The sequence below is a fragment of the Bremia lactucae genome, linkage group LG5 (assembly GCF_004359215.1).
Source record: "Bremia lactucae strain SF5 linkage group LG5, whole genome shotgun sequence".
NCBI classification, from domain to species: domain Eukaryota; phylum Oomycota; class Peronosporomycetes; order Peronosporales; family Peronosporaceae; genus Bremia; species Bremia lactucae.
The window spans coordinates 4,141,529-4,159,554 of NC_090614.1; the positions used below are offsets into that span (position 1 = coordinate 4,141,529).

The following is an 18,026-nucleotide window of genomic DNA, read 5'->3' on the forward strand; positions in this document are numbered from 1 at the left end:
TCCTCGAGCGATAGAATTCGTTTGACTGCACGAGTCGAGGATGGCTGCTTGATGATTTAATGTATAGCAATATTAGTAAAGCGCTAACGCTTTAGGAGCAGCCATTTGCAGTTCCTGCGTGCGTGCTTTTACTGACTGTATCGAGGATAATGTAGTGAAGCCACTGGTCACACCCAACTGGGACCAATATTATACTAGTGGCAGAGTCTCGACAATATAAAATCATCAAACACGAGGATGGCCAAATCCTTAACGATCCTCTTTTTTGAGGTGCCGACAGTATTCGACAGCGGCTGCCGCGGAATTGTTTGTTGCGGCATTTGCCATTTTTCGACGCTTAAGTGCTACTGCGACGCATTACGTAAAGCTTTGTTTCTTGCTTAATTTTCTACGTGACTGCACGACTAACGAGTGCGTTACGCAGCAGAGCGTGTACTTTATCGTATGCAATTCGCATTAGCGTCCGCCGTGCACGAGCATTAGATGTCGAGTCCCTACAAGTTGTGGAATTGACTGTTCCTAAGTCATGTCAGCGATTCGAACTATGCTGTCGATCAAAGGACTCTCTTGACTAAATTAGATTTAAAATTGCGGTACGCACTCGACTAGGCGCTAAAATTGGATAAAGAAGAAGCGGAGGTCACCTGGACGACTGTCAACGCTGCATTTTTTTACAGCAACGGACAGATTGTCGTGCTCGCTTCGTACACTGTAGAGATATTTATTGTTACACTTCGTCGATGTGAACGAATACGGCACGTCTTCGTACAGAATGGTCGTACAGATGCTGATGTTTTGAATGATGAAGATCTTGGTGAACGGGAATGCGGACAATTAGTTTTCTGTGCGACTTTTCCCTTCATTGTGTTATGCAAAAGGTTGTTATCGAAGCTTGTAAGGACAATGATTACCTAAATTGTACTCATCGGTGCTTCTGATGAGGCTTTGTTGCTTCATTCGTCTTGTAGGGGCTTATCCGGACAACAGGATTTGCACGAGGTAATAAACTTTCTTTAAAGTAAACGCTAAAAATTATTGTATCTATCTGTATACATGTATAGAGCTCAAATAGTTTCCTTTATAAAAGCAGTATGCCCCATTATAATTGACTAGAAAGGTCCTCCGGGATAGTAATAAAGATGCTTCTATTATCTAAATTATTGTTCTACCGTTGTTACCGGTACTAGTTCTGGATTTTGGAACGAAATCGAAAGATCCTGTGACGCTCATTCGTTGAAAAGGCGACATATACCGCCTTTTCGTAAGGCATAGTATTCAATTCACCACGTACGAGAACTGCCATGTCCGAGTTTAAAATGACCATTTGCTGCATGGGCGCCGGGTACGTCGGCGGACCCACGATGGCCGTGATCGCCTACAATTGCCCAGATATCAAGGTCGTAGTTGTGGACGTGAGTGAGATGCAAATCGCCAAGTGGAATACTCCAGACGACATTCCCATCTATGAGCCTAAATTGAAAGATTTAGTGGACGCCCGTCGCAATAAGAATCTCTTTTTTTCCACGGACATTGACAAGTACATCAATGAAGCCGATATTATCTTTGTTTGCGTAAACACACCAACGAAAACCGGCGGCATTGGTGCCGGGAGTGCTGCGGACACGAAAAATTGCGAAGCTTGTGCCCGAAAGATCGCCGATGTAGCGATTACCGGTAAAGTGGTCGTGGAAAAATCGACTGTACCGGTACGTACTTCGGAAAGTATCAAAGCGGTATTGCAAGCGAATTCCAAGGGACTACATTTTGAAGTGCTCTCAAATCCCGAGTTTCTGGCGGAAGGCACTGCAATTGATGACTTGCAGCAGCCTAGTCGTATTTTGATTGGCGGTGCTGAGACGCTGGAAGGGCATGCGGCAGTTGAAAAACTTGTGAGCATTTATGCGCATTGGGTTCCACGAGAGCGCATCATTTCGACCAATGTCTGGTCTTCCGAGCTGTCGAAACTCGTGGCCAATGCGCTCTTAGCGCAGCGTATTTCCAGCATCAATTCCATCTCGGCCGTATGTGAAGCTACGGGGGCCAATGTCCACGAAGTCGCCCGTGCCGTTGGTGCCGATGATCGTATTGGCAGCAAATTTCTCAACGCTTCGGTTGGTTTTGGTGGCTCGTGTTTCCAGAAAGATATCTTGAATTTGGTATACTTGGCCGAGAGCTTTCACCTCCCAGAAGTTGCCGAGTATTGGCGTCAAGTCGTGCATATTAACGAGTACCAAAAAATGCGATTTGCGACGACAATGGTCCGTCGGATGTTTAATACCGTCACAAATAAGAAAATTTGCATTTTTGGGTTTGCATTTAAGAAAGATACGGGCGATGTGCGCGAGACGCCTGCGGCGACGATCATCAAGTGTTTGCTCGAAGAAAAGGCTCATGTGGCCGTGTACGACCCACAAGTGAAGATTGACGACTTGATGCATGAACTAGAGTACCAGGGGGTAAACAAGACGACGTTTCCCAACGTAGACACGTTACTGACCGTGTACTCGGACCCGTACGAAGCTGCCAAGGACTCGCACGCGGTTGCTGCGCTAACAGAGTGGGACGAGTTTCAAACGCTTGACTATGGTAGGATTTACAACCACATGGTGAAACCCGCGTTTTTCTTTGACGGTCGCAACATTTTACCACACGAGGAAATTTCCAACTTGGGCGCAAAAGTTTATGTGATTGGCCACGCTGAAGTCATCTCGGGCAATCTGGCCTTTTAGATGAAGCAATAATTGTACTCACACTTTTTTCTCACTTTAAACATCGAACGACTACTTCCTAATAGTAATAGTTGGGGTTGGTATTCTTTCACAGAGGTTTCGCGATTTTCGTACCGATATAAAATTCCGTTCAATTCGTAACATATGAGCACTCGCCTTTCGGGTTTTGACTCACAATTCGCTACTCACGGCTGGGTGAAAGTTGCTAACCTCTTATCGGCTTCCGAGTTGCTTGTGTTGCAATCTGAGTGCAACGTGCTCTACGCTCAGAATTCGGCCGAGGATATAGCTGCCCAGGGCTGCGTCATAGATGTCATGTCACAGTATCCAGTAAGTCGTTGAAATTACCACTTTGTGGCCTATGCAATACCGATATACTGATATTGTGATCAGATTCACGACAGCGACCCCGCACGAATCGCTTCCGGCAGCTATTTGCAAGCTCGCGAGAAACAAATCAAGACCACAGCTGCCAACCAAAAAACATTTGCGTCCTTACTATTTGTCAAGTTGCCAGCAATTGCTCGACAATTGTTCGCTACTCTTGACCACAACGACTCGTTCACAAATGTGTATTTCTTCAACGAGCACTACGTGGTGAAACCTCCACAAAGCCACGTGGAATTTCGATGGCATCGAGACGATGACGAGCAGCTTGGTATGTGCGTCCATCGTGAGGCACTTTCCCCTTACGTGTCGGCATGGATCGCGTTGGACGATGTGACGGAAGAAAATGGTGCGCTTCAGTTTGTATCGCGAGGTACTTCATCCAGACAGAACGAAGAAAACGTTGAGCACTTGAAAATGCATGCAAGTAAACCCGTGACGGCAAAGTCAGGAGACGTGCTGTTTTTCTTGTCAAATGTATGGCATTTTTCTTCAAGCAATGACACGGAGAATGCTCGACGCGCATTTTACGCACAATATTCAAAAGAGACGATTACAGCTCGTCCCAATGACTCGGCTCCATTAAGTTTTGCAATTCCATGTAAGAATTGTACTTTTTAAATGGACCTCGTCAAGTGTTACCTTGTGTAACCTTCGGTCCGTGATCTCGAGTAAAAAAATATCTTTCTAGTCAAAATTCGCCTTCGCTCTTCCTCGGTGTACTTACGATTATGCTGCTGCCATACTGCACAAACCCATGTTGCGACGTAATCTCTTGATGCCGACAGCAAATTTGTATTTAAAATATTTGTATTGCTTCAAAGCGAGAATATCAGTGTGAGCGCGTCGGGCAGAAAAACGGGAGGGAATTGTGGTATTCGTAAATGCCAACCAAGCCAAGATGTTGCACTTCTTAACGCCAGGGGTCTTTGCAAATGTATATTCTGTAATTCCAGTCTTTCCTTTCGTCATCACAATAACTTTTTCACAGCTCGAGCCAAATTTGAGACGCAAAGTCTTCGTTTGCTGACATATAAGCTCCAATTTGATGCAAAACCATTTGTAACATCCTAGCGCGCATTTTGTTTTTACAAAATGCTTCTTTATAGTCGCAGATCTTTTCGCCACTTGGTATTAAGTGTATAACTGAAGCCATGCTCTGTCATATGGTCTCAATCTTCAAAATAATTACTGCTGCATCATTGAATTCTGTAAGTGGCAAGGTTGTAAGCTGCAAGTGATGTGACCCTGCTCTGCCAAAACGTATTGCTGATCCCTTTTAATCAATCATCCATCCTCGCCGGAATTGTAACAGACTTTGCACACTCGAACGACATCATAATAGCCAAAATCGGGCAAACTCATGCGGTGACTTGTGCATCGACTGCAAAAAACGTATCCACAGCAGCGGCAGTGGTGTCGATTGCGTAAAAGGGCCTTGAATTTCTTTTTACAACGTTTGCAGCATGGCGCGTCTTCATTGCGCTCCCAGATTGGCTGTGAACTTAAGTAATTGCCTCTTGAAATGACCTTGTCTGTACCTAACAGCGGTGAGCTCCCTGGTGTAAAGTTGTGAGCATCTCCTTCCATCGAACTAGAGTCACCAAGATCATTACTAACTCTAGCTGAATCCGATGAAGAGCCCGAATTTGGCGAGGAAGACGACGAGGGCGAGGATGTAGTTTTTGGCGAAGGTTGTGGTTTGCTTTTATTAAGACCGCCGAGTCGAATCTTCTTGCAACTGCTTGGAGAAAGCGCATCGTTATCAGTAAATAATGCCGTCTGTGGGAGGTTGTAGTTATAACACCGAAATTTTCGCATGGTCTGATTCGCGAGGCCTTCCTTAATCGCAACTTGGTGATTAAGCATTGACAGCTGAGACTCGAGGTGACGAAGATCCGACTTTAATTCATTCCGACGGGATGGTGATGTCAAGCGCTGGTGCCCTTCTTGCTCAAGTACAGGATTCGGAAGCGTCGTCGAGCCAACTTGCATTGATTCACTTATTCCTCGATCATAAGCTCCTTCCATCAACTGCCCTGCCACGTTACCTGACGGATTCTTGAGGCTTTCGCTTCTTATGCGGCTTGTAAGCGACTTGTGCCGCCTAAACTTTGGCCCATTTAGTGATTGCGATGGCGTCCCACTGATGGTCTTTGCCGTTGGCGAATCCGAACTCGCTTCGATACTGGCACGCTTAAGCATCTGCGCCAGATTGATATTCTCAGAAGAAGCCGGTGCCGCTGATTTTGCCGCAGCTCCGGCTGTTCCCATTGCTACAATGCTCGCTAAATCTTGGAAATTGCGGGATCCAACGCTTTCTTGCGTACTCGAGTCTAACAACGGAGCCACATCAAAGCTTGCCTTTAGTCGCTTTTTTTCCACTTTCTTGGATGGTGTCGTCTGTTGATCGGGGTACTTCAAATTCATACTGCGAGAAAGCTTTGCAATGTCCGAACGCAGTTGGCCAGCACGTAACTCAAGCTGTTGATTGCTCGTTAATGCTGCATACAGACGGGTAAGATCAGCCTCTTGCTGTCGAATAAGCTGTAGCATTTCAAATTCTCGCTGCTGCAGTCGCATATGTCCTATGGCTTTTTGATATTGACCAACCCACAGCTGCATCACACGCACGCGACATACGGGAAGCATAGCTTCCATTGTGGACCCACTCGACGCATGGACCTCTCCACCAGCAAACAGCGGATTCAGGAACTGATCCGTCGTGGCCCGTATGACATTCCACACGCTAACACTTGAGATCTTTGATAAGAAGTGGCGGCGTTCATTCTCCGAGTTTTTTTGAAACGTCCCATACCACGACGAGTAAACTGCTTCGGCAACAGACGACAGCAGGAGCTCGTTGAATTGAAAATGTGTCGGAAATTGAAGAGTGAGTTGGTAGACGGCATCAATAAATTGCAAAAAAATGGGTGACGTCTGGTCAGAAGTCGGATGAGAGCATCGCTTTTGAAAATTGTGGCCAAACGAACACCAATCTTTTTCGATCAGCATGGCAAAACCCTCCAAGGTGCGATAGTACGGGTCTAGCATGATCTGAGCAAGAGCCGAAAGCTGTGCCGTGCGATCCCATCCGTCACTGCAGTGCACTAGCACAGCATCCCCACGTTCGAGATGCGTGGCAACCTCACTTGCACCTTGTAAAATGTTGCAAATGTGCTCCAACCAGCGACTCTTTTGCACAGCCCCAAAAAAATTCGAATCTTCCACGACATACAGCGCTTGTGCCAAGCCTGCGAGCGAGTTCCGTACGACGTGAATATTATCAATGCCCATAAACGTGATTGCGGCCGTCGAGGTGCCATCCCGATCATACTGTCGGACAGATTCATGCCCTTTACCAGCTAGCGCATTGCTTTTGGCATTAATCTCTGGCCGAGCGTCCACAATATGTACAATGCTGTTCTTCTTCGGTAGTGCTTGTATGAGGTTTGTAGCCTGGTCTGCAGAGACAGCTGCATCACGAATCGCCCAGATCAATTTCTTGTCTTCTGAATTCGTACTACGCAAGACGCCCGTGTTGGGTTGACTACTTCGACATAAAGGCGCTCCCGTGCGCGGATGGATCCATGTCAGCGCTGGAAATCGACTTTTGCTGCGAAAGCATGCAGCTGCTTGAATAATCTCGTCGTTTAAGCAACTAGGGACCATGAGAAACGATGGGTACGTCGGGCATAATTGATAGTGCACGTTCAAGTCACATTGGCGCCACCGAGGATGGCTCAATGCCCCTTGTCGCGTAAACTCGACGTCTGGATTGTAACGAATTCGCCGTCTCATTGCGAGTTGAAAGTGATTCGAAAGTTTCTCTCGGGTTGGTGAGCGAAACGCCGCAAATTCGCTTGGTTGGGGTTTGATCTTGGGCCGCTCTAGTGGTCCAGCACTCACACTCAATCGTCCAGTGTTCTCCTTCCGAAACGGATGTTTCGGATACTTGCTGTAATTGTGTGATAGCGCGCGGACCATGAGTGGAGGCATCATAAAGCTGCTGTGCTTCGGCCCATCCTGAAGCAAATCATTCTCGAGCAACAAGTCACCTTCCGACGCGATTACGTGGTTCCAATCATCTGGCGAGCAGAAACAGTTTTCAATCTGTAGCCACTCAATCTCCCGCACGATATGATGCAGCGTCTTGACACGCTTCAGCTCAGCATCGCGGGAAAAGTCACGGACGGAATCTCGTAGACGTGCAATGGGGGAGAGCGTCACGTGGTAGTGTCCTGCGTCCATATTGTCTAATATCAACACCGTGACGACGTGGTTATTGCTGCGCTTTTGCTGCTGGATCGACGCCTTTTGAATCTTGCTCACGGGTAAAGTATGGACGTCTTCATGAAGCAGTCCTCGTACGCGTCGATACGGGACGAACCAGATACGGTAGTTGGTGAGCACGAGCGTGGCCAACACGCCTTGATTCGACTCGTTCACGTGGAACGTCACGGTCACTTCTTCGACCATGTGCAGCAACTTTTCGTGCCACGGAAACAAACAATCCTTGGGCGTGCCAGCGTGCATGGCCGTGAGTTCATCCTGGCGCACCGCGACATCCGGATGCCAGCTCCGAGGCAACTGGCAATACGCCTTTTGAAAGCGTGGGTTTTGCGGGAGAAAGACTTCCTGGATGCTCGTGCCGGACGGATGGTTCCATAGATACTTGAGGTCTTTCTCTTCGTATTGTACGCTACAGAGAATCCGTCCTTGCGCGGTCGAGCCCTTGACGAGTCGACACCAGAGAAACACAGGTTTAATAACCATTTCTCCGTCCATTGGTGCAATATTCAGCTCCTTGGGCGCGACAGCGGCTTGGATCGTGGACGGAGGCTCGTAATCGTCTTCGCTCGAGTGCAAAGACCTTGTTCGTCTCTGACACGCAGCACTAGGTACGTTCTTGTCAAAGCGAGAACTGGCATGGTCGGTGCTTGGCTCGGCGGCACCGCGGGTGCTCGGCGGACGCGCATGAGACCCTCGGCGGCGAATAAGAGGCGCTTCTCTTCTCTGCTTACGCGCTTGGTATTCCTCCACGAGTTGACGCCACTCGGGGAAGGAGACGCGTAAGGCACCAAGCAAATCGTTCTGAGAAAGCTCGTCCTTGTCAAGCACTTCGAGCTCAACGTCCAAGGGCCCGGCATGAACAAGAGTGATCGTCACTGGGAAATCCCATCGCGGGTTCAGCGACTTTTTCACGCGGGGCGAAGTCGCGAGCTCCTTACCGTCATAGAAAACGCGCACGAATGGATCGCTCTTGCCATTTGCGTCGGCGGACACCAGAGACTCGGCTCGGATGACCTTAAGCAACATGGTGGCGAGACGACAAGGAGTCCAACGAATGCGGATACCGAGTGATGGTCGGCAATGTTGCTATGATCTTTAGATTGCGGACTGAACGGACGCAAGTAAAAAGATACGGAACTTCACACCATTTAATGAAAAGCGTTGCATTGAGCCTGATTCTAACCATTTTCTGGGAAACTCCCAACTTAGTGTTGCTTTCACTATTCTAGTCAATTAGTTGAATTTCCTGAGAGTTTAGTGAGCTAATTCAAGCCGTTGGCATGTTTACTAAACAATAACTATTGAAATAAGGCTTACAAGATTATCACTGAAGTTAAAGATAAGAACCACTAAAGTAACGGATCGTTCTTTTAACGGGGTGTACTGTTTTATAAATATTATTTCCTATTAGAGGAATCATAAATATAATTTTCCGAGAAGAGATACATAAAAAAGTACAAAATTATTATTTTTATTTACTTTTGACTTAACAGTTCCAATGTTACCAAATTTGCTAATATTGACGCAATAAGTTATTAGTTCTACCATTAATCGTTATAAGACACGACTGTGCGGAACTTAATATTTATACAGTTATACGTTTTTCTCTATTATTAAGCCTTAGAATAAATCTTTAGTAGCTAAGCATTCTTAGCTAAGTGTAATGTACCTTTGCACGTCAGTGTACGCGAAGTAATCGAGGCACCCCTCTTCACTGTAATCAGTGTAGGTTGTCTAGTACTGTTAATAGTGGTGCCCCGATACACCTGGTAGCACTTGGATGAAGAAGTAAGAAGCTTTCAAACCCCTAATGAAGGCTATCACGCAACACGTGTAAGGTTTACCCTTTTGAGCGACATTGAATGGAGGGCAATCGACCGAAGGCGTTCGGTCGTAGGCGGGCCAGCCGTTAGCGCAGTGTTGTTCGCTCTGCCAAAAGATGAACAGCATGCGGCCAAAGCCGAGTTCATACAGCAAGAAGTCGACGCGGCTCGAGAGAAAGTAGTCTTGCTTCACCAGCAAGGCTTTCAACACGCAGCGTGTTGAGAGAAAAGGGTGCTCAACAATAATAACTGTTGAGACAGCAGCATTTACAGGCTGCTAGCGGGTCGACGCTTCCACGTCGACCAAATGCTTTCGATCAAATCTCAAAATTCAAGGCAGTCGAAGGCGATCTCTTTTAAGATGATTCGTCCAATTAGACGACGCCATTGAAACTCGCAGTATCAGTGATAAAGCGACGAAAGTGAAATTTGATGTGACCAACTGAGCTGGACGTGCAAATCTTGGGCATTGGTGCTCAAGCTTCACGACCCATTAGTCTTTGGATCGTACGAGGTCTTTCTGACCCGGCTCAGGCTAACATTTGAGCCGCCACGTGCCGAATTCAGGGCTCGAGCCGAGCTCCTGGATTTGAAGCAAGGCAAGCATGACATCCACGCTTATGCCCAACATCTACGATACCTGGTCAGTTGTATCGTTAGGCATCCAGCGCTTATGCCCAACATGCACGACACCTGGTCAATTGTATCGTTAGTCATCCAGGGGACTCGGAGATGGATTTGTGCAACGGGGTCAGACGTTGCTAGTCAAGAATGACTTGGCTGAGCGAGCGTGTGGTTTTCGCTGGCCTGAGGAGTACAAGGTGTCTCAATTTGAAGAATTTCTTCGCGGGAAAGAGGCAATATATTTTAATCAGCGTGTGCACAGATGGTGAAAGCCGCCACCGACTTTTGGATTTGTTATGGATGCCTACCACATTGTTTTTTTCAAGCAACAGACTATAAAGCTGTTTGTCGAAAAAAAGATAAATTCCGGACGTGAAATGACCATTTGCTTTATTTGGTGGCTCTCCGGGGGACAACGAACTCGGGCGAAGAATTGATTTTGGAAAACATCGTGAAGTAATCTCAAGGCAACAGGTATTTGGTCAACTTTGTGGACCACAAAGGCCAATTACTGTCGTGTCTACTGTCCAAAACGAAAGACCAAGCTGCAAAAGAATTTGAACATTTTTGGTCTATTTTGAAAAACGTTTAATTGCCGTGTGCATGTGCTCCGTACAGATGGTGGCGGAGTATACAGGAACGTTGATTCGTTTTGTTGTGAGACTGGGATTACACGGCAAATTACGGAGGCTGTAAATGGAAAGGTGGAGCGCATGCACTTGAAGATAATGAATATGGTTTGCTGCATGATTTTTTTTCGTGTGATCTACCACTTTCCTTTGAAGCGATGCAGCCGAAAATGCGGCTTTCGTTTGAACTGTATGCCAACTCTCTCCAACCCTAAACGGGCGTCTCTAATGGAGATGTTGACTGGGAAATCGCCAAATTTGGTCAATATTATCGCTTTTGGGTCGCAGTGTGAGGTCTGCCGTGATCGTTAAAGGATTCTCTGAAGAAGCGCTGAGAGGTTGGAGTTGTTGTTGGAAAGAGCGGTGAAACGAAAGGTTTTCGCGTTTGGCTTCCGCGTGATCGAACTGTCATCACGACACGCCACGTTCGTCACGTCAAGACGCTGACGGACGAGAACAACATACAATTGGAGGAGAGCGTACGTAACGAGGCCGAGAATGGATTACAAGAGCTAGCGCGCACGCGCCAAGATCAGTACGCTAGTGTCAATCGTCAAATGACTTTGGTGAATCGAACTGGACAGATGAATGGAAGGTACAGCTGAGGCGCATCAGGATAAGCTGCGTGTTAAACCCATTGATAATGAGTTACGACGAATTTAGCGTATTACGAAAAAGTCGTTGCGGCAATTGGAGGCGGACATGGATAGTTTAATTGTTTTGAAGCAATCGCGTGAGCTTGTTAACGCATTCAAAGCTGCCGTCAGATGGACTACTCGCTAGCATCTGGTGATGTGGTGAACGGCCAGTCGTAGCTGCCGTCTCGCATTTTTTAAGCTGAATTCGCCCATCTGCCCTATCCGAGAATTTTTCGCGAGGCGATGCGCAGTCCTGACAAAAAAATAATAAAGTGCGCTAATCATTAAGACCTTACATCCTTGCGTGCGAATCAAACGTGGAGTGTGGTCAAAATCTGAATCTGGCAAACCGCGTTTGCACACTAAGTGGGTATATAAGATAAAATGTACAATTTTGACGGAAGAATGACCGTTACAAAGCACGACTTGTTGCGTGTGGGAAGAATAGATACTGTGTCAATTTCCTGCTGCCTTTTACCGTGGTGTTGGGCTTGATTAGTGCGACAGCTATTTTTGCAATTGCGTGGATTTGGCGTACACCGGCTCGGCATTTCGATGTGCCAGGCGCTTACGTGCGAGCTGCTACAGAAGCATATTCCTGAAGGAATGGCTTTTACATCGGAGAAACTGTCCGAGTATGGTGTAAATACCGCCAAAGACCTTTCTCTTTGTTTGGAACGAAGCCTTTATGGCTTAAAGCAGGCATACAGGCTGTGGCACCAGCTCCTCCACGCAACACTGACAAACCTTGGATTTGTGCAATGCGTTACGGACACATGATTGTATTTTATGTCTGACCTAGAAGGAACTACCCTTGTCGGCATCTATGCGGATGATCTGATGATTAGATGGAACAAATAATCAGCGTGTTGATGTTATCTTCTTGCAAATGGCATGCCTTGAGCTGAATGACCTTGGAATGGCTGACAAATTTCTTGGAATGCGTGTCCGTTACAATTCCGAGTTAGGTTACAAGATTGATCAAGCACCAACTATCCTTGAGTTACTGTCCAAACAAAAGCATGGGCTCGATAGAGCGAACTCAGTGCAAGCTTCAATGGGAGGCCTTTTGGATGATGATCAAAGTGGAGGAGGGTCCCTACTGCCGGCAAATGGTTCTGGTACACCTGGACGACCATCAAGACATTTCAGTCGCTACTTGGAAGTTGCTTTGAATTGCTCGTTGCTCGAGAGCGGACTTTCCTTTTGCCGTTCACCATGCCTTTCGGCGTGCGTACGCACCCGCAATTGGAGATTACAGCTGGCGAAAGGAATTCTGCGATACTTGGCTGGAAGTGCTGTTTTCTATTTATCGATGTATTGCGACGGTGGTCCAAATTTACCGCTACGCATCGAGTGTTTTACTGATGCTGATTTTGCTGGAAATAAGCGTGATAGAAATCCATAAGTGGTGAAATTGTCCAAATAATTGGATGATTGTGAGATGGCATTGCAAGAAGCATACAGCAGTGGCTTGTCGACGGCTGAATCGGAATATGTGGCTGCGTCAATTGGCGCCAAAGAGCTTTTCGGTGTCAAGGAGTTGGCAAGAGAAATTGGATAACAGGTTGCGCTTCCCATGATCATGAAAATAGACGATCAAGATGCAATAAACAAGCGAAAAATGAAGCAAGCTCAAGATAAGCAAAACGTGTGGACGTTTGTCTCAAGTTTATTGGTAATTACTACAAGAAATGCACACTCAAACCGACCTACATGACTACGTACGAAATGCTGGCAGATATATGACCAAGCCACTTCTAGCGCCTCGACTACAAGCATTACGTACTCTCGTTGGACTTGAAAAGGCGTGATCCCTAGGGAGCAGTTTTGATAAATGGTTTTACAGGCCGAAATACCGCCAGGTCTCAAGCCATTAACAAACTGCCGTTCTCCAGAATTGTCTTTCATTTGTATATTTAAGTGTGTTGCAGGTAACATAAAAGACGGAAGGTGAGCATACTATCTCAAAGAGCAAGGAGCAACTCCAATTTCAAGGTGGTAGTAGGTATGACACAGATAATACTGTTAATAAATTTACTCTTTAAAAACACTTCCATAAAGACCTTCGTAGCTTTGTATGAAAACTACCAAGTAAGCCAGACAACGTATTGACCATGGCGCTAGCTTAGCTGCTCACAAAAGCTTTAAGAAGCGTTTTGACGAATAACCAGCGAGAAACAGCCGTATACAATTTAGCCTGGAAGGAGGGATAATTAGGTCTTATACTAGGCTAAATTCTTCGCCATCAGCATGAGGATGCGTTTAAACACCTCGTGACAAAGTTGCGCAACGGCTCCTCCTAGAGAGCAGCTGTCTCTACTGACTTCGCCTCTACCGCGACGCTTGCATCGATCAACATGCATCTTTACTTAGCGCTTGCTAGCATAGATCGAAGCGACATAAACGTTATGTAGTCAATGGTTGAGGATACCAAATGCCCTGATCTATCGTGTAACGTGGAACCTGTCGCTTTAGCTGCATTAATACAAGCTTACCTGTAATGGACTTAGAGCTACGTAACCTGGCTTACACGTGCACGTGATGAAGCGGTAAGTAAGTCCATAACATAAACTGCGACCTGAGTCACTTGGTAGTATAACTCTGCTGAAGTTGGGTATTAAGCAAATTTCCCAAAATCTGCTACACATTCGGCTACAATGTCTGATTTTATTTTTTTTGTGTATGGTCTGTTAAGCACAAATTTTTCTTCTCGTCTCCACTGTTGCCAGATACATCATTGATTGCGTTCAACTTGCGGTACGCTCCCGTGACGACACTGTACCAAAGTATTTAGTGCGTTAGGTGAGGTTGCTAACGCGCCCACCACAACTACCTCACTGCACGCAAGAGAAGCAGATTAAACCGTTTCCTCGCTGTGCTAGGGTGTGTGTCTAAGTAGATCGTGGCCGCATTACGACGTGCCCGCCTTCACCCATACTGTTATAAAGGTGCAAGTTAGCCTTTAAAAAGCATATTCCCTTAGGATCGTCATTGGAGGGCTCTCATCAGTTACGAGATGCTTCAAGGAATTGAGAACCTCCAATCGTTTTACGAGCGTGGAAAGCGCTAGTTCTCCGATGGACCTTTTCGCCGAGAAGGATGGGTATCGTTGAACTGCAAGACGAGACCCGGAACGTCCAACATCAGTTGAGAACGAGGTTCTCAAAATATAATGCGAGGATGGATACCCTCGCCAACGAACAAAACAACTCGTTAGAATCCCCTTTGCCGCACAATTGTTCAAGAAACTTTCAAAAATAAAGCGCTTTTCACCACCTCAATCCATCAATGGATGTGGAGGGGAGTAAAGATCGGGTTCGCCTCGTTTGTCGAATGAGGAGATTTGCTCTCTCGTACCATTCCAGCCTCGTGCTTAGCACGGAAGAAATCTCAATGACGTCACACTGCTCCCTTGGTAAAGGCCATTGTCTTGTGACACAGTATTTGGTTCCCGGAACTAAGTCAATTTCATGACGAACACCTCTATCCGGATGTAAAACAGATGGTGGATTATTTCATACCACATCTTGGAATTCATTAGATAAGGAATAAAAGGGATCCGTACGATCTTTAAGGATCGATGACCCATTTCGCGCACTAAGTGCAGCTTTTGTGTCATCCAGGACAGCTTCGTCGAGAAGGACGATGAGTTTAACTCAATAATAGGTCGAATGACCACCATTTCAGATAAGTCACCAGCTTTTAAGGCTCGACCGCACTCATCAATAGACATTTCGTCTAGCTCTAAAAGAGCACGTAACGAGGGGATTGCCGCAAGGCTAACTCCCCCCTCCATGTTACCGGTTACGCCATTTACAAGCGTATGTACTTGCTCACTCTTATCACTTTGTGAGGGTATACACGCTTTCGTGTCCACCCTGTCTTGGAGCGGAGACAAACGCCTCTTAGAGGCCGGGACATTCGCGTCCCCGGGTTTTCCAGTCTGTATTGGTTCTATACAAGACATGGTGTCTAATTTGACATCCGACAAGGAGTTAGGTAACTCAACTTCCTTATCCAGCGAACGTTTACGCGTCGCTTCACGTGCATCAGGAGGGTTTGACCCAAACGCCCTGGCGAACTGCCAATAGTGTCACTATTGACACTCAGTATGGTTCCACCTCGGCCGACCACACTCGGTGGACTTAGACGTGTCACTCCACGTATTTCAAGGATATTGCACCCATTAGGTTCTGGCGAACCGCCAACAGTGTCACTACTGACACTCAGTATGATGCCACCTCGGCTGACCATACTAGGTGGACTTAGACGTGCCACTCCACGTATCTCAGGGATATTGCACCCTTGATGATTCGGCCTTAGGGCAACAATGCTTTCAGCATTTAATGAATCGTTATTATAACGAGTGTCACTCGACGGAGTACGTGCCGTTCCACTTACTTCTGCTGAGTCGGGCTCAGAATTAATGTTTTTAACATTAGAGTTTATTAACTCAGACATGCCAATGTCACCCCAAAACACTGACAGACTCATTCAATGATCCGCGCCAAAAGCGCTTTTGTAGCCTAGCAAATGTGGGTTCATGACTCTCAAAAACTTTGCTAGGAACATTGCGCGTGGCGCCTAAGGCCTTAGACCTCCAATCGATCCATGACTCATGGTGTTCTAACCAGTCCATACCAAGGATGAGATCATATCTCGAATCCAAATCAAGGACGAGACAGCGTCCCATACTGTCAAAGTCCAGAAACATTATACCTAAGTTCAATGGAAATTTGGGAACAGTGACATGAGTCCCAGTCCCAGTCGCTAAGTGAACAGTGATTGTATCACCTTCATGCGCTTTAAGCGCCTCAACGCATTGTTGGCATCCTTGAAGGGGAAGGCGTCGAGCATATTTGCAAGACGCTCCTGAGTCAATTTTAAATTGACCATGGCTTATCAAAGCTCTTTACAGTCGCTTAAGCGACTAGCAAGCCAGGCTTGTACTCTCGCCCCGCGCCATTAAGCACCGAGCTAATTGGGGCTAGGTTCTGTATATTCTCGCCTCCTAGAGGTTTGACAGAGCCTAAGTCTTCCCCAGCAGGGCGCCCCGCACCTACTGGGTATCGACGTTTTCCCGCACCGTACCAGATCTCTGGTATAGGTCGGAGCTGGAGCTCTTTCGAGCTTTACGCGAATTTCGAAGAGGGCAGGCAGGGCGTAAATGTTTCGTGCTTCCGCACATATAACATCTACGGATGGTCTTATGCTGTTCCACAGCTTGAAGAACCTCTTCTCCTTCCTCAACGAGGCTTAAATTCATAGGTTCCGCTCTATTAGACGGAACCCATGTGCTCAAGGAGCTTGTTCGGTAAAAGTCGTACAAGCTATTAAAGCTCAAGGAACCCTAGTTAAAGGGATTCAGGGGTTCGTAGAACCAAGTGGCAACCAGTGCCCAAGAAGATATACCTTAGAAAGGCTTCTATCTCTTGCCGATCAATGCGCAAGCCTTGGGAAGGCACTTAACGCTTTAAGATCAAAAAGGGAACTGCACTTTATTTAATTTTTTATATCTAAAAACCCTAATCTAGCTAATTTAAAATAGATTTTGGCCGCCATTTTTATATCTGGCGGCGACCACATTTGTTACCCATAATGAATGGGATTTAAGTAACTAACTATTTTAAGAAATAGATAAAAGGGTATTTTGCCCATAAAGTAAATGTACCACAACAACGGTACTTCAACCGATATGTGCCCCATTAAAAAGCGTGCAATACATGTAATGCTTGTATTAACTACAGTCAGCGTGAAACACGCATGCTTTCGGATATAGGCTTCTTTAGAAATGGTTTGATTATGAATTTTATTATTAAACAGCCGAGACGTCGGGACAACTCAATATATGTTTCCGTAACTTTCTTATCACAGCCGTCCACTAAAAGAAGAGACAGTTAAGAGGAAATAAACAAAGAAGTACAAAATTGAAATCTTTATTAACTTTGACTGAAACAATTTCAATAATACCAAAATTGGTATTTTTGATGCTATAGACATTAGCTCTATTGATTGGTTGATATAAGTCTAAATCAATCCCGCCAGTCCTTATAAGACACGATTGTGCGGTGTGCAAGGAGGCGCCATACTGAGTTAAAACCAATATAATACGTTCAGTAGTAGATAGAAGATCGTAACGTAGGAAACTAAATATTTTAACGCAGTTTAACTTTTCCCTAATTCCAATCCTTTGAATAATTTTTAGTAGCTAAAGACCCTTAGCTACGAGCCATGTATAAATTGGCAGAATCAAGCCGTGACGATGCCTGTCTTGTTTATCAGATGGCCAACTCATGAACGTCGTGGAGCGTCCACAAGCGTGTGGATGTCCTACGAGTAAATGCGATGGCCTCACTTGTTGGTCCGTCGTTAGCATAACCGCAGAAGACCTTAGTGTGGATACCCAACAAACTATGGAGCTCGATCCCGACGGCTGTGCACAAGCACAGGGAGCGTCGAAGGTCCACTACACGATTAAGTTGAGTGGTACGAAACACAAATGCTTGCTTGAAAAGCAACATCCAAGAAATTTAAAAAAAAACACCAGTCTATGAGAGACAGTGCGAAAGTCCTTGATCGACTAGAGATTCGATCGTAGAGGGTCTCGCTGTGGTTGCGCAACCACAGCTAGAGGCAGTTGGGGAGGATACTCCCAATATAAATTCTTTGGGAATAAGCCACCGAAAACATGCGGTCAAATGTTCCCAGGTACCTTTGGAAATAAGTTCCATATAAGATACTATACAATAAGTCTCTTATTAAAAAGTGGATCAAGTGAAGTCGCGTATACGTTTGATCTAGTAGCGCCTCCGAAGTTAACTTCGAAGATGACTCAATTGCCAACGCTAGAATCTAAACGGTTCTTGCGTCCTCTGCGTAGTGGCAAAGTCAGGCAGAACT

At 46.1% G+C, this 18,026-nt stretch overlaps 3 protein-coding genes across 3 annotated transcripts; 2 read left to right on the plus strand and 1 right to left on the minus strand.

Annotated features, from left to right (window-relative positions):
* Positions 1–1,301: 1,301 nt before the first annotated feature.
* CCR75_001750 (uncharacterized protein) lies at positions 1,302–2,729 on the plus strand (the record flags this gene model as incomplete). Its single annotated transcript, XM_067959851.1, has 1 exon — positions 1,302–2,729. One exon carries the CDS (start codon positions 1,302–1,304, stop codon positions 2,727–2,729), a length of 1,428 nt encoding a protein of 475 aa, XP_067821313.1.
* A 144-nt stretch (positions 2,730–2,873) lies between these two features.
* CCR75_001751 (uncharacterized protein) lies at positions 2,874–3,737 on the plus strand (the record flags this gene model as incomplete). Its single annotated transcript, XM_067959852.1, has 2 exons — positions 2,874–3,059; positions 3,123–3,737. The coding sequence occupies 2 exons, from the start codon at positions 2,874–2,876 to the stop codon at positions 3,735–3,737; spliced, it is 801 nt and encodes a 266-aa protein (XP_067821314.1).
* A 666-nt stretch (positions 3,738–4,403) lies between these two features.
* CCR75_001752 (uncharacterized protein) lies at positions 4,404–8,435 on the minus strand (the record flags this gene model as incomplete). Its single annotated transcript, XM_067959853.1, has 1 exon — positions 4,404–8,435. The coding sequence occupies one exon, from the start codon at positions 8,433–8,435 to the stop codon at positions 4,404–4,406; it is 4,032 nt and encodes a 1,343-aa protein (XP_067821315.1).
* Positions 8,436–18,026: the final 9,591 nt, after the last annotated feature.